Genomic DNA, 17563 nt, shown 5'->3' on the forward strand with positions numbered 1-17563 from the left:
TTTATTACTTCTGCTCCATTGTATAGTAATCCAGGGCACTCATTAACCTCCCTGGTGGTATGATTATGATTTTTGCGTCTCAAAGCGGTACATTATTTTGCATGGAAATTTGGCGTTTTATATTGTAGGTCTGTAATTCTTAAGAATAACTCACTTAAATCTGTCCAAACAAGAGTCTAGTAGACATCCCGGGTATGGTACAGTTTGAAACACGAAATCATAAATTATAATATAATAAGTAACTATAAATAATTATAACATATAATAATAATATTTATTCAATAATGTATTCAAATTAAAAACACTGAAATTTGCTCAGTTGCAGAATTGTCGCTGTCATTACTTTCAGTGTTTGATGACGAATTTCCCCACGAACCACTATTGCTCAATTCTGCAAGTGTTCTAATTTATTATCGCTGTTTTCTAGCTGGTCTAAAACCGCTTTTGATGTTAAGGGACACTTTTTGGTTGCTATGGACAATCTTCAGTTTCCAGGCAGAAAGAACAGTATATATAATATACAACTGCATGCAGGGCACTGGACACTGCACTAGGAACAAAAGGGATGTTAAATGATTCGATACAGTAATGTAATCTGTAAGATTACAGTGTACTGTATGTGTTTTGTTTTTTCACTTTTTGAATTTGGCGCCAGGCTCCGTCCCTGTGTGCGTGGTGCTCCACAGGGAACGGAGCCCGGCACACAGAGCATCGGGCGGAGGACACAGCCCGCAGACACAGTGGGAGGATATTGCAGGATTCTGGGGACAAGGCAAGTAACTTTCCCAGGATACTGCAATGCAATCCCGAGTGTGGCTCAGGGTTACCGCTTTTGGTAATGAAATTTCACCCGAGCCACGGGAGGGAGGTTAATGCCATTACAATGCTTTCTGGTGCTCGTCCCATCCTCTCTAGTCTAAAACCGTTACTTCTGGCTACCAGAGTCATTCACCAACTGATGGGCTAATGACTGTCTAACTGACCAGTATTTTAATACATCGGTCTTTTTCTATACTAATTGTAAAGTGAGTAGACAATCTTTAAATGAAAACACTTATCAATTGATTTACTAAAGGCAAATAGGCTCTTGCAAGGGAAGTTATACCTTGCACAGAATTTTCACCAGAGCATAGTAAAAGTGGTGGAGTTTTACTTTGCAAAGAATACCCAATAACGTGCAAGTAATATATATGTAAAAAAACAGCATTTTTGGTTGCACATAATTTGATAATGGAAGCCAGCAGAGCTTCACCTCTTTCTCTAAGCTCTGAGGCAAATTCCCACGCAGAATCATCAGTCACAAGTCTGTAGTGATGTGAGCGCATACATAGGCAGAATAACATCCTTTGGGTTACATGTATGGGATTTGCCTCTGGTTTTCATTAGGACATCCATGGCACTTAAAGTGTTACTAAACCCAGTAATATGAAAATAGTTCATCTGCCCCCCCACAGCGCCCACAGCTTATAAATCTTCTTTTTACATTAAAATACTGCTACTATATACCTTTTTGGATGATCTGTATACCACGGTCAGTAATAAACTGCACAGTTTTTCCAGTGCTGAGAGTTCCAGTAGGAGGAGATTTCCACTACAGCCTGTATACACGCCCACATGTGTGATGTCAATATCATGTGACCTGGCTAGCTCTGAGAACAAGGAAATATTCTCTCCAGCATAAAAGACACAACTGAGCATATGCAGGTCGACTACCCTGCCTGTGGTAGCTGGCCATCCCCAGATAGACAGTGCAGGAGGGGGAGGATCTATGCATACAGGATAAGATAAAACAGCCTTTTTACACAATGCAGAGGATTAACCCCTTAAATTCCACAGTGAGTATAACAAGCATGCTATGCTGCATATACAGACTGAGTTTACTGTTGTGGGTTTAGTAACACTTTAATGAGTGGAGTTAGAATATATTACATATAAAATGGCCTATTTTATGAGTTTTATCAATTTACCCAACAGATTTACATTTCTCTGAATTCCTTTTTAGTGAATTATAGCAAGTGTATTTTACTGCCAATTTTTCTCTCTAGTTTAGAGGAGGTCCTCAGAAGTATGAAGTGACGGGGTGGCTTCAGATACAATCAGTTCGTGTCACAGACGAGGGAACATACCGTTGCTTCGCTAAAAACAAAGTTGGAGAAGTTATGGCAGTAGCAACACTCACTGTGCTAACACCAGGTAAAACTCATATTTTCTTAAGACCAACAAATATGCATGAAGCACATTTAAAGTAGAGCTATAGCCGCCCATTAAAAAAAACTATGAACTGCAGCATTTTGTTAGTGCTTCAGCACTTACAGTTTTCTCTTAGTTCCTCTGCAAAGTCCTACAAATACATCTTGATCCTGCCACCGATGGTCACCTAATGCATCCTCCTGTGATGGGAGGGCAATGATGCTGCTCCTGAATTCAGAGCAGAGTTACTACTCTCATGTAGACTGTGCTTGTTTTCACAACAGTGAGATAAAAAAATGTTGGGTGTGAACAGAAAATATATTCTCCTACGCTCGTGCTGGCGGCCTTAGTAGTAGGTGGTAGTATTTTCAGATGATATAATAAAATATCTAAAAAGACCATGCGTGTCCCGCTGCCTAAACTGAGTGGGGGAAGTCAAATAAGCTAAGGAGGAAAGGAGAAAAAGGCCCCTTTCACACTGGGGCAGTGGGGGCGTCGGCGGTACAACAGCGCTATTTTTAGCGCTGCTGTACCGTCGTTCTTGCAGCGGTATTCGGCCGCTAGCGGTGCGGTTTTAACCCCCCGCTGGCGGCCGAAAAAGGGTTAAAAACCTCGTACAGCGCGGCTATAGCCGCGGTATTACTGCGGTATAGCCGCGCTGTCCCATTGATTTCAATGGGCAGAAGCTGTGAAGGAGCGGTGAATACACCGCTCCTTCCCCGCTCCAAAGAAGCGGTTTGCAGGACTTTTTTCACCGTCCTGCCACCGCACCGCTTCAGTGTGAAAGCCCGGGGGCTTTCACACTGAACAAACAGCGGCGGCTGTTTAGGGGTGGTTTTCAGGCGGTATTTTTAGCGCAATACCGCCTGAAAACCGCCCCAGTGTGAAAGGGGTCAAAAGGCACATGACCTAACGCATGAATCAGGATAATAGAGTTTATTCTAAACAAATAGATACATACAAGGAAAATACTACGTGTGTTCATAAATAAGTTACAATATTCTCATTTGATAAAATAGTAAAAGTTGATGCCCATGCAAGGGTAAAAGCTGAATAAATGGCTAACATGCTTCGAGGGGTTTCCTCTTCATCAGAGCCTTGGAAGACAAAACCTGGTCTGTATAATGTGGTAGGTTTATATAGAGAGGAACGACTGGATGGGAGATGTATCACATGATAGATGATGTATTTCTGTAGGTGGATTCTCCTTCATTCTAGTAGTATTCCTTTCCACACCGCAGCATTCTATATAAGACAGATACCAAATATATATAGGTAGAATTGCAGACGCTATTCATAATGATAGAACCATGATAGTATAAAGTGTGTATATGAAAAAGTTATTATTAACAGAATAAAATGTAATTAAAAGTATATATAAAATATATATTAAAAGTATATAATAAAAACATAATATACAACACATATAAACAGACACTTGCCCGTGTATTTGTATATATACGTGACAAATAGACTCCTACATGGTTCAATGAGACACGTGCAGTGAAGTATTGATATTATGCATTCTTGCAGACATGAAATATGACAATGAAACACTGAAGCTACAGAAGCACTCCTCACTGGAGTAAATTGACTAAAATGCAATTGCAAAAAATATATATATATATATATATATATATATATATATACATAATATATAAAAAATATATAAAAAGTGTGTGTATATATATATATATATATATATATATATATATATATATATATATATATATATATATATATATATATATATATATATATAAAAAATATAAAACACATATGTTTATTCTGTAGCAATGATAATAGAAATCATAGTACATAAATGCACATATCCATATACATGTACGCACATGCTTATGGATGCAGAGTGAACCAAACCTATATGATCATACAGGCAGATTCATGCTATGAGAGAAGATGAATGGGCTAAGTTGGTAGTGCAGATCAAAGTGATGATGTAAAAGGCGGTGCGAGGCTGACTAGCTGCATGATGTCATAATGTAAGGTTGTGACAGGATATATTTGTTTACCAAATAAAGTGTGCCAGTTTCAAGTGAACAGGATATTAAAAGGATTGGTAATATGGAAGAGGTAAAGCTGGATGTAACCTACCTCAGCACCTCAAGGTATATACAGAGGTTGTAGTTCATTACATGTTATTGTTGGTCATCAGGACCTACAGAAATAGCAGTGACATAGATGGATGGAACCAGATATAGTGGCCAGATATACTAATACATTGCAGTCTCAACAATGCTTGTGGGCATAAGTAAGGATGGGATAAGCCATCCATATTACTGACCTGCACAGTGGCTGCTTAGAAAGTTGCAGGTTGTGGTCAGTGGTTACGTGCCCAAGTCGATCGTTGGTTGACCCTGCAATCCTCCTGCCGAGATGCTGTGTTGTACTGTATAGAGTCCTGTATTTGTTTGCAGCCATGCAGCACTTCGGCGGTGTTTGGGTGATGGTGACTTTTAGCATGAAGGTAGGAATTCCTGACACTCGGTTTGAAGTGGGTTTTAGAAAAGATGTTGCCCTTGCATGTTTTTTTAAATTGCATTTTAGTCAATTCACTCCAGTGAGGAGAGCTTCTGTAGCTTCAGTGTTTCATTTTCATATTTCATGTCTGCAACAATGCATAATATGAATACTTAGACTCCTACATGGTTCAATGAGACACATGCATCGATTTGTCATGTATATTTACAAATACAAAGGCGAGTGTCTGTTTATATGTGTTGTATTATATGTTTTTATTATATACTTTTAATATATATTTCTCTAATCGTCTGTCCAGGACAGCACTAGAGAGATAGGCTCCACCTCCAGAGGCAGGAAACATATATTCAGATCTTTAAAGGGCTGCTTCTCTCCCTCTTCCCCAGTCTTTGTGTTTCCTCCACCGGAGGAGGCTGGATGGAGCTCTCCTTCCCCTGAGCATGGGAGCTTCCTATTGGAGAAAGGGAAGGATGTCTGCAAATACCTGGGAAAGGTGGCAGGCATCTGGGTCCCCCGGTCAGGCTGCAAGGGAGCTGGTACCAACATCCTCCTCCACGACAGCCTGGGGAGGGCTGACGTTCCCCGCATGGCTGGCCGGATACTATGGTATCCTGGAATCGGTCCGGCGGGGGGCGGGCGTAGGCCTCGAGTTCTGGCCTGTGAAACACAGGAGAAGGGTGGGGACTTCCGGCACATCACTTCCGGTTTCGGGCACGCGGAGAGCGTGGACGATGGAGCCATGGCGGATCTTTTAAAAATGCCAGCCACAGGATGGGTAGCCAGCGATACAGATCCACAGTGCGATGCTCCAGCTGAACCAGGTGGCAGTGGGGCCGACGCAGCTCAGATAATGCCTTGGACCTACGGGGCTGGGGGGGGAGTGGTGGACTCTTATTTAGCCCTTTTGGTTGCCCCCCCTTTGAGACAGGATCTGGACTAAAGAGTCTTGTGAATCCAGTCAGCGGCTGGTGGGGGTGTACATAGGTGTTGGTGAAGGACACCCACTGATTGGCTAAGGTTTTTGCTGACGGCAACTTGTCTTTGTTTTTTTCCCTTCCTTTGCCTCCCTTCTCTTCTCTCCTTCTCTTGTCTCAGGCTCAGCCCAAAGAACCGGAGAGGTCAGGGAGGAACAAGAGGTGTCTGTCATGTACAAACAAATTTAAGGAAGGGTGGAACAAGCCCCTCTGTAAATCCTGCATTGATAAATTGGTTTACAAGGAGGCAACAGGGGCTTGCAAGGAATTGATTTCTGGTGTTCAGAAGGAAATGAAGGCCATTAAGTCGATGCTGGCAAACCCTGAAACCCCAAAGCAACCAGCTGCAGTTCCCCCCACTTGAGCCCCAGAGGTGGGTGAAAAATCAGGGGGAGAGGAATCAGATTCTTTGGATGAGCCAAGTGAGACGGCATCATCCAAAGATATTCCGAGCCAAGGGAAAAGTTCACCCAGATACAGGCTCTCACTCAAGGATTCTGCCTGTGTTTGAAACAAAGTGCCCAAATTGGATGCAGCCTTTTCCCAGTGCGCCAAATCAACACACCTCGCCTTTGAGGACATGGGTGTCCTTAGGGAAGTAGCCATGACAGATCTAAAACCTGCAATGGCTACAACAATAGTGGCTCATACTTTGGAGGTCTGGCTGGACCAATTACAAGGTCATTTGGAAAGTGGGACCTCCAGGAAGGAAATTTTGGATTCCCTTCCCATGCTGCACAAAGCAGCAGGCTATATGGCAGACGCATCTGCTGAGTAGGTCAAGCTATTGGCGAAAGACCGCTGCCCTTATAAATTCCTCTTGCAGGGCTTTATGGTTAAAATCCTGGTCGGGAGACCTGGCCTCAAAGGTTAGGCTGTGTGGCAGCCCATTTGAAGGAGACCTCTTGTTTGGGCAGGATCTAGAAAAAGTTCTAGACTGTACTGCAAACAAGAAAAAGGCTTTCCCTATCAAAAGTAAGAAAGCCCCAGGGAAACAATTTTTTCGTCCCCAAAGACAAGGGCCCTCACAGGGACAGACCTCTAATGCCGTGTACACACGACCGGACTTTTTGACAGCAAAGGTCCGACGGAACAAATCCGCCGGACAATTCAATCGTGTGTGGGCTTCATCGGACCTTTGCTGTTGAAAAATCAGACAGACATTAGAAATAGAATGTGTTTCAAATCTTTCCGACGGACTTGAGTCGAAAAATCCTGTCAGGGACATGTCAGCAGTCGTCGGGTGAATCTGCGTGCACGCAGGTCCACAAGAAATGTTTCTAGGCGAATTCAGCTAAACTCCCCACCAGGGGGCGCCGGCGCGCTTCCGCTTGCGCCCGTACGCGCGTTCGTGGGTGCGCGCGCCCGTTCGTGCTAGCGCCGTTTGGCGCCAAGGGGCCTTTAAAAGAGTCACAGGTGCTCATGTCAGGTGCTGTTCGTCTGCAGCTCTGCACCTGAAAGTTCCTGTATCTGCTTGCTGATTGTTTGCTATTGACCCGGCTACGTCTGACCACTCTCCAGTCTCCAAATCCGACCCGGCTTGCCTAACCTTGCTTATTCTGTTACCTGTTGCCGAACTCCTGCCTGTCTGACTATCCTTGGATCATCCCTCCTGTTTATACCTGCCTGATCTCCTGCCAACACGGACTGTCTGACCTTGTTTGCCTGTGTCCTGTGACGCTGCTTCCAGCCTGCTTGTTTGCTTCCAGCTGCTGTCATCGCATCTGTCCGCCTGCCCTCCGGCCTGCACCAGTTGCCTGCATCCGCGATTCAGCCATCCCTGAGGGACATCCTTCCAGTTCCGGTGTCTGCTTCTGCTGGAACCTACATCAGGCCCTCCTACCCACTGTGCTCAGGAGACCACTGTTCCCACTTCCAGCGGCTCCTGAACCAGCGTTTAAGAGAGGTCTCCTTCCACCAGTCAGGCTCAACTACCAGGTACATTACAAATCCATTCGTCTGTATGCTAGTCCGACGGACCAAAAACGACGCAAGGGCAGCTATCGGCTACTGGCTATGAACTTCCATATGCTAGTCCGGTCATACGTCATCACGTTTGAATCAGTCAAACTTTGGTGTGATCGTGTGTAGGCAAGTCTGTTGCATCGGAACTCCGTCGAAAGTCTGTCAAAAAGTCCTTCGGAGTTCAGTCCGTCAAAAGTCCGCTCGTGTGTACACGGCATAAGGGGTCAACCCCTAAAAAACAGTGGGGAAGGGGAAAACAAAAAGGTGTCCTGTTTTCCTCTCCTAAAAAAAACACCAAATCCCAGTGGGAGGGAGATTGGGGCAGTTCCTCCCACAGTGGCAAAAGACTACCCCAAACACATTTACACTGAGGATAATCAGGGAAGGCTAACAAATTTTAGTTCAAGGGCACTCCGCCAGCAAGGATGTTTGTAACCACGCCTCCCAGGGATCCTCAGAAGATGACAGCCTTGTTGTCACAAATTAGCGGCTTGGTAGACCAGCGGGTTCTTGTTCTAGTGCCACAGCAAAAGTAAACCACAGTTTCTACTCTCACGTTTTCGTAGTAAAGAAACCATCGGGCAAATTCCGCCTAATATTAAATTTGAAGTCACTAAACAAATGGGTAACCTACAAAAAATTTTGGATGAAAACAATCTTTTCGGTGAAGTCAATTCTTCCCCCAGATTGCTTCATGGCCTCCCTCAATCTGAGGGATGCCTATCTACACGTCCCAATCCACGAGGAATCTCAAAAATTTTGAGATTGGTGGCAATCCAGTGGGGAAGGCAGGTCCGACATTTTCAATTCAGGGCCCTACCATTCGGCCTGTCCTCGTCCCCCAGGAGGCACTGGCCCCCCTGAGACTGAAAGGGATATCGGTCATCCCATACTTGGACAACCTTTTATTTTTTGCACCCTCCGTGCTCCAATTACAAGGAGATCTTCAGGTAGCCATTTCTTTTCTAAAAAACTGGGATGGTTGATAAACAGGGAGAAGTCCAACCTAACCCCGACACAGGTCTTACAGTATTTAGGGTTCTTGGTGAACTCAGTGACGCATAAGATTTATCTCACAGAGAAGAAGGTAGAAAAGGTGAAGGCGACGGCAGCCTTTTTTCAAAACAATCTACCAATTTCCCGCCGCTCAGCTATGTCAGGTCTGGGTTTCCCAGGTTTCCCAGTAGCAAAAATCCCTGCAGTGCCATGGGCAAGGGCCCATTTCAGGTGTCTCCAGGCCAATATCCTGAACAGCTGGGACGGAGCACAGGAATTGCTGGACACAACCTTCCACCTATCTCCAAAGACCAGGAGGTCTCTGTGGTGGTGGAGGAATGAAGAGAATCTTGTGCAGGGTCTATTATGGTCTCTTCCAGTGTCCGTCCTTATCACCATGGATGCCAGTGCTTGGGGCTGGGGGGCCCACTGGGGGTCAAGAGTAGCCCAAGGGCGCTGGGAGAAAGTGCAATCCCAAAGATCAGCCAACTGGAGAGAGTTACAGGCGATCTGGGAAGTGCTGAGGACATTTGCCAGAGAGCTGAAAGGTCACCACGTACAGGTCCTCTCGGACAGTGTGGTAGCAGTTTCTTATTTAAACAAGCAAGGGGGAACAAGTTGTCCGTCCTTAATCAGACTAAAGAGTGCAATCTTGTTTTGGGCCGAGAGAAACCTGAAGTCAATATCTGCAGTCCATCTAAAAGGAGTGGACAACCACCTGGCATACTTTCTGAGCCAACACCAAGTGTACGAGTCAGAATGGTCACTAAACAGGGAGATCTTCCAGCTAATAGTAAAGAAATGGGGACTCCCAGAGGTGGATTTGTTCGCCAACAAATCAAATGCCAAGGTTCCGGTGTACTTCTCGCTAGAAAGAGAAGTAGGGCCAAGGGAACGTCTTGGCCCAGAGGTGGGCCTTTCCCATTTGTTACGCCTTCCCCCCCTTTCAAACTTATTCCTCTGGTCCTGAGGAAATTTGTCCAGGAGTGTACCACAATGATACTAGTGGTCCTGTATTGGCCGAAGAGGTTGTAGTTTTCCATGCTGTTACACCTGACAGAGGAGCCTCCTCTCATGCTACCCGAGAGGAAGGATCTGCTGTCCCAGGGCCCAGTTCTGTTACCAAAAATACAGACTCTAAAATTGTCAGCTTAGTGTCTGAAGAAAGCCTCCTGAAGTCTAAGGGGCTCTCGGACAGGGTGGTAAACACAATTCTTTATAGTAGAAAGAAAGTAACCCAAGCAATTTATGTTAGATTTTGGAAAGCTTTTTTGTTCATGGTTAGATACCAAGAAGGTGTTTGTAGGTATCCCAGCCATCTTGGAGTTTTTACAAGAGGGTGCGGATCAAGGACTGGCCATTAGTACATTAAAAGTGCAGGTCTCGGCCTTGTCTGTTTTTTTAGAGCAACCCCTGGTGTTAGACCCGCTAGTTAGCAGGTTCTTTAAGGGGTTAGCCAGAATTGAACCTGTTCCGTTCAAGATCCTGCCAAAATGGGACCCGTCGACAGTATTGCAAGGTTGGATAAAATAGTCGCAAAAGGAAGAGCTGTCCTTAAAATGGGTCACGCTCAAATCTGTCTTTTTAGTGGCCATATCCACAGCTAGATGCATTAGTGCGCTGCAGGCATTTTCCATTAAGGAGCCTTTTCTGCAAATTTTTGAAGACAGGCTGGTGCTACATACAGACCCAGGTTTTTTGCCTAAAGTAGTGTCAAAATTCCACAGGACTCAGGAAATTGTTTTGCCTTTGTTCTGTGGGTCTCCCACCAATCCAAAGGAAACAGAGTTCCACCAACCGGATGTGAGAGCCTGTGTCTTACGGTATCTGGAATTGTCGAAAAGCATTAGAGAATTTCAATGCTCTATTTATTTTGCATTCGGGAAAAAATTGGGGTCCCAAGCTTCAAAAGGCACAAACGCAAGGTGGATTAAACAAGCTATTGTGGAAGCTTACAAGGTTTTAAAATAGGAATGTCCCTTTTCCCCCATGGCTCACTCCACACGGGCACTATCGGCTTCTTGGGCAGAGAGAGCTGGGGCGACACCAGAACAAATCTGTCAAGCAGCAACATGGTCAAACTACTCGACTTTCATGAAGCATTATAGACTGGACCTTATCTCAGCACAAGACCAAGCGATTGGGAGAAAAGTCCTCCAAGCGGTAGTCCCCCCACCTAATCTGGTAAGTTCTCGTTGATCCTCTCTAGTGCTGGCCTGGACAGACGACTAGAGAAAACTAGAGTTAGGCTTACCGGTAACTCTGTTTCTAGGAGTCGTCCAGGACAGCAGGGATTCCCTCCCTATATGCTGATATAACTTTGGACGAGTGTTTTTGTTGTTTCATGCCGCGTACACACAAGCGGACTTTGCGGCGGACTAGGTCCGACGGTCTTTCCGACGGACTTTCTGACTAGGTCCGACGGACTTTCCGAACCATCGGACTTGGCCACACATGATAGGACTAAGTCCGTTCATAAGTCCGTTCGGTTTGAACGTGATGACGTAAACGGGACTAAAAAAGCAAGTTCAATAGCCAGTAGCCAATAGCTTCCCTTGCGTCGTATTTAGTCCGTCGGACCAGCACACAGAAGAACAGTTTTCCCAATTTTAGTCCGTCGGACAAATTTGAAACATGTTCTATTTCTAGGTCCGTCGGATTTTTATCCCGAAAAGCTATCGGACTAGCCCACACACTATCAGATTGTCCGCCGGACTAATCCCGTCAGACCTAGTCCGCCGGAAAGTCCGCTCGTGTGTACGCGGCATTAGAAGCCGTTCCGGGGAGGTTAAAGACTGAGGAAGAGGGACGTAAGCCGCCCTTTAGATCTGAATATGTGTTTCCTGCCTTCGGAGGTGGAGCCTATCTCTCTAGTGCTGTCCTGGATGATTCCTAGAAATAGAGTTACCGGTAAGTCTAATGCCCCGTACACACGGTCGGACATTGATCGGACATTCCGACAACAAAATCCTAGAATTTTTTCTGACGGATGTTGGCTCAAACTTGTCTTGCATACACATGGTCACACAAAGTTGACGGAAAATCCGATCATTCTGAGCGCGGTGATGTAAAACACGTACGTCGGGACTATAAATGGGGCAGTCGCCAATAGCTTTCATCTCTTTATTTATTCTGAGCATGCGTGGCACTTTGTGCGTCGGATTTGTGTACACACGATCGGAAATTACGACAACAAACTTTGTGTGTCGGAAAATCCGTTGGAAAATGTGTGATGGAGCCTACACACGGTCGGAATTTCCGACAACAAGGTCCTATCACACATTTTCTGTCGGAAAATCCGAACGTGTGTACGGGACATTACTCTAGTTTTTATATATATTTTTAATTACCTTTTATTCTGTCAATATTAACTTTTTCATTTACACACTTTATACTATCATGGTTCTATCATTATGAATAGCGTCTGCAATTCTATCTATATATATTTGTTATCTGTCTTATATAGAGCACTGCGATGTGGAAAGGAATACTACTAGAATAAAGGAGAATCCGCCTGTAGAAATACATCATCTATAATATGATACATCTCCCATCCAGTCGTTCCTCTCTATATAAACCTACCACATTATACAGACCAGGTTTTGTCTTCCAAGGCTCTGATAAAGAGGAAACCCCTCTAAACGCATTAGCCATTTATTCAGCTTTAACCCTTGCATGGGCATCAACTTTTACTATTTTATGAAATGAGAATATTGTAACGTATTTATAAACACGTAGTATTTTCCTTGTATTTACCTGTTTGTTTAGAATAAACTATTATCTTGATTCATGCGTTATGTCACACGCCTTTTTTCTCCTTTCCTACTTAGGATAAAAAATGTTGCAGGGGATGTGGCTTTCAGCATTATCATTGCTGATTCACATGCCTGTAGCTTGTCAGTCAGCACTTGGAGGCGCCTAGTCCTGTCCACTGCTTTCTGGATTGACAATGCTGCCTGTGTTGCTGAAACCCTCCCACTGTGAGCTGCAGTGTCTGGAAGGGGGAGTGTTTGAGTCACAAATGAAGAAAGTTTTGGCTCAAATAGAAAATGTAAATTTAGCACTAACCCCATGAGGGCTGTACCCCAATGGTTGCCCTGACCTTCCAAGTCCTCCGACAGCTCTGACACTTTGGATTCCGACATGCTTGTGATAACAAAAAGCACTTAGAAACACACTTAGACAATTAAAGCAGTTGAATCTTATTTTACTGAAAGATTTCTTAGCAATGAAACTCAGTAATTCACAACTGACACCAGCTAAAGATTTGCTGTGACAAATAACTGTGTCAGTAGAAACAGTCAAAAGATTCATAATTGAAGGAAATGTAAAACAAGCACGTATATTAAACCAACAAACTCTGGTTTTGATTGAGCTCTATGGGTTCAGGCAGAAGGGCAGAGGAGAGACCAGATTCGTGTCAGACCACTCCCTTCTATTCCCCCAACACCACAGTCCCAATGAACCATATAACACTGTATTTAGTTCAGTTCAAACAGTTTAACTGTTAGACTACTCATTTAGTAATAGAGTGCTGGGTAAAAGTATGGACCTTTATGGCACCAATGGATTCAATCCCTTGTGGGGGGGGCAGCTTTTTGGTGGTGCGCGTTAGGTGTTCTTACAAGCAGGGTGGAATAAAGGATGTTGAAGATGTCCTGGCAAGCAGGGTGATGCAATGTATGCTTGTGAACTTATGGTAAACAGGAGGAACACTGTCGCTGCTAAGCAAAGAGTAAGAGTAGCACAAAGTCCTACAGGTTTAGTCAAGGGAATAAGACAATGGTGTCTGCATGCAGTGTCCCTTTTGATAGGAGGTTGGGCAAGTGCCCACTCACCAATCCTCCATGAGGGTTCCACAGCAGTCCTCTGCAGAACATAGCTTGAGGGATGGTGCTCAGCCCAGCTGGATTCTGTGTGGATGTAATGAGAGCAGCCTCCTGGCTGCCACTGAACATTCAGAAGTGGCTGTCAGTGGATGCGCCCGCACCTGCTCGTGATGATTCTCCTCCCTGTAGAACAGGCCGCAACTCGGCCGCAGCACAGTCTAGCAACAAGTCACTGCTTGCAGATCCAGGCAATGGTCCCCACACAGGCTTTTTATATCCTCTAACAGCATTCTATTCTGCTTGCCCAGCCGGATGGGAATTTATAGTTTATAACAGTCCGAAGTATAGAACTTTGGATGTTTGGACTACAAGTTCCAAGATGCACTTTGCTCCATTCTTAGTTCTCATTCACCCTGACTGCAGGATGTGATGACAAAGTTCAGGCTGGGCACTAGGAGAAAACAGCCACGCTGTAGCAACATTGTAAAGTGTTGTTTGAATATGCAGACAATATTAGCCAGCTCCTGGCTACATGAAGGAATCTTTTTGTTCAATTTATGAGGCTTGTGCATCAAATCAATCTGATGAGTAATGACTTTCAGCCAATAACTGCTTGTGAACTTGTTCCATAGCAGTTATGAACAGTGTGATTATCACAAATGATAATCACAAAAAATGTGTTTTCTTTGGGACTGGCATTCTCCCCAGATTGCCTGCCATTTTTTAAAGTTTAAATATCTCGCAACCTAAATCATAAATTTAAACAAACAGAGAAAACTTTCCAACTCAGTAATTCACAACTGACACCAGCTAAAGATTTGCTGTGACAAATAACTGTGTCAGCAGAAACAGTCAAAAGATTCATAATTGAAGGAAATGTAAAACAAGCACGTATATTAAACCAACAAACTCTGGTTTTGATTGAGCTCTATGGGTTCAGGCAGAAGGGCAGAGGAGAGACCAGATTCGTGTCAGACCACTCCCTTCTATTCCCCCAACACCACAGTCCCAATGAACCATATAACACTGTATTTAGTTCAGTTCAAACAGTTTAACCGTTAGACTACTCATTTAGTAATAGAGTGCTGGGTAAAAGTATGGACCTTTATGGCACCAATGGATTCAATCCCTTGTGGGGGGGGGCAGCTTTTTGGTGGTGCGCGTTAGGTGTTCTTACAAGCAGGGTGGAATAAAGGATGTTGAAGATGTCCTGGCAAGCAGGGTGATGCAATGTATGCTTGTGAACTTATGGTAAACAGGAGGAACGCTGTCGCTGCTAAGCAAAGAGTAAGAGTAGCACAAAGTCCTACAGGTTTAGTCGAGGGAATAAGACAATGGTGTCTGCATGCAGTGTCCCTTTTGATAGGAGGTTGGGCAAGTGCCCACTCACCAATCCTCCATGAGGGTTCCACAGCAGTCCTCTGCAGAACATAGCTTGAGGGATGGTGCTCAGCCCAGCTGGATTCTGTGTGGATGTAATGAGAGCAGCCTCGTGGCTGTCAGTGGATGCGCCCGCACCTGCTCGTGATGATTCTCCTCCCTGTAGAACAGGCCGCAACTCGGCCGCAGCACAGTCTAGCAACAAGTCACTGCTTGCAGATCCAGGCAATGGTCCCCACACAGGCTTTTTATATCCTCTAACAGCATTCTATTCTGCTTGCCCAGCCGGATGGGAATTTATAGTTTATAACAGTCCGAAGTATAGAACTTTGGATGTTTGGACTACAAGTTCCAAGATGCACTTTGCTCCATTCTTAGTTCTCATTCACCCTGACTGCAGGATGTGATGACAAAGTTCAGGCTGGGCACTAGGAGAAAACAGCCACGCTGTAGCAACATTGTAAAGTGTTGTTTGAATATGCAGACAATATTAGCCAGCTCCTGGCTACATGAAGGAATCTTTTTGTTCAATTTATGAGGCTTGTGCATCAAATCAATCTGATGAGTAATGACTTTCAGCCAATAACTGCTTGTGAACTTGTTCCATAGCAGTTATGAACAGTGTGATTATCACAAATGATAATCACAAAAAATGTGTTTTCTTTGGGACTGGCATTCTCCCCAGATTGCCTGCCATTTTTTAAAGTTTAAATATCTCGCAACCTAAGTCATAAATTTAAACAAACAGAGAAAACTTTCCAACAGTTTTTAAAGGGCTCTTGTTGCATAAGTGGTATAAAACAGAGAAAATCAGCCCAACCATCATGAGTGATACACTGCCTGCTGAGCAAATATCTATCCCTGCTGTTTTAGCTAATATTGCTGTTTAAATGTATGGATTTACACTCAATATTTTTTTTTCATATTTATTGTTGTGTGCTTTAGATCAAGTGAACCTGACTGGATTGTCTCTGCCAAAATTCCGCAACCCTTTACAAGAGGACGATGCTGACAATGAGGATTCCGATTATTACTGAATTTTCATAGAACAATGGATCTGGTCTGAATCATTCTACATACAGCAAATTCCATTTCTATGACAAGGGACAATGAGAAGCACTTTATATTTGTAAACCTGCTTTGTGAACTTTGTAAAATATGTTTTGTTGAAGGATTCTGGAAGAAGTTACATTTTTTATCAGTATTACTATGGGTATTTTTAATGAGAAGACTGGATACACAAATACGGACACTGTATTACTGAACATTTAGTAGGTGCATTTATTTTTGCAGTGTACATAAGTCATTACCTAGAACCATGTGCCCAGACCAAGCCACAGTGTTTATGCAGTTTAATCATTTTGGCAGGAGTGGAATCAATCAAACTGGTATTTAAAGTTACTGTTTATGCAATCTGTGGACTTTGGTTAACGGCATACAGAGCAAATGAAAATTCTTCTTTATATTGTATAAAAACAGTTTTCATGTAACTTTAATAAGTGTATTTAATGTTCATATATCATTGTATAATGTTTTATATAAATTATATGTTTCTCTTGTTTACTGTTTTCTTTTGCACAGCGCTTTCAGGTAGACTTATGAGATAAAAGGGTTAGCTCACCATTTCATAAAAAGTAAAAAGATGAAGTACCTCACAACACCCTCCAGTCTCTGTTGCATGTATCCTATGTTATCCCTGTCTTCCATTATCCTCTCCAGCTGGCATAATAGCCTGGCCTTTTAAAATTTGACTTAACAGCATTTGAGGGTGTATAGCAGCATAGAACTCACAATGGCGAGCACTTATCGGTCAATGTTGGTCACGTGACTGTGCTGACTAATGAGATTCTCTTCTTTGTCCCGGGACAACATCCTGGACAAAAGGAGCCTTAAAATAATTCTCTTTAGGTAATGTGGTCACATTGCTATTGCTCTTATTACACTGTTACACAGGCAATGTGTAGTGATGTTTAAAAGTGCTGGACCATTATATGGACTTGTAGCGCACCCCCTTAAGGGCCACAGATGACTGGGATCCCCCAACCCTGCATAGCCAGGCACATCCAATCTTCACAGTCACCTCAGAGTCAGAACAGTCCGTGACTTTTTATTTTATTTTATTGAGGTTAACACACTTGGATGGGGATGAGAGGTATTATGGGATTCCCCCTAGAATTTAGACAAACTTCAGGACAATTTCCCCTATATACAGTCTATATACAACTCCAACCTCTTCCTCCAGCACACACTTGCTTGCAGAACTCCAGCTGTGTCACCATGTTGCAATTTTGTAGGTAAGGGCCATTTCAGGCAGGGACTTGCAGCCCCTATACTTGAAGATAGGGTGACACAGCTTACACTTTCCCAGCACCACCAACCCACCTGGCTGCAGCTGCTCCTTTTACTAGCTCTCGTAGCTAACTTCTCCACAGTCCTCCCAGACTGATCATTTACCAACCCACCCGGCTGACTTCTCAGGAGATCTTCCGGATGTGCTGAGTAGCTCCTGCTGTCCTCTCACTTGCTACCATGCCTCCAGGATAGAATTCCTCTATGTGTTGTAGAGGGTCCCTCCAGCAACCAAGCCCCAGGTCACCCCCCCCCAAGACTAGGGAGAAACCTCAATGGCCACCAACCGCCTCCTCAGCACTCACTCCATCTCCCACCGACTGGCGTGACCCATGAATTTTATGAGGTGGCCTGCCAGCCCATTGGCTGGAGCCCTCATCA

At 44.1% G+C, this 17563-nt stretch overlaps 1 protein-coding gene across 1 annotated transcript in view; it reads left to right on the forward strand.

The window, feature by feature from the left end:
- KAZALD1 (Kazal type serine peptidase inhibitor domain 1) overlaps window positions 1-16392 on the forward strand; it is a 99033-nt gene extending 82641 nt beyond the window's left edge. The window contains exons 4-5 of the mRNA XM_073596171.1: window positions 2046-2193; window positions 15779-16392. Coding sequence (XP_073452272.1) covers window positions 2046-2193; window positions 15779-15870 — 240 coding nt within the window. The 3' untranslated portion in view covers window positions 15871-16392. The remainder of the gene's footprint in view (window positions 1-2045; window positions 2194-15778) is intronic.
- Window positions 16393-17563: the final 1171 nt, after the last annotated feature.

The sequence above is a fragment of the Aquarana catesbeiana genome, linkage group LG08, assembly GCF_042186555.1.
Source record: "Aquarana catesbeiana isolate 2022-GZ linkage group LG08, ASM4218655v1, whole genome shotgun sequence".
Taxonomy (NCBI): domain Eukaryota; kingdom Metazoa; phylum Chordata; class Amphibia; order Anura; family Ranidae; genus Aquarana; species Aquarana catesbeiana.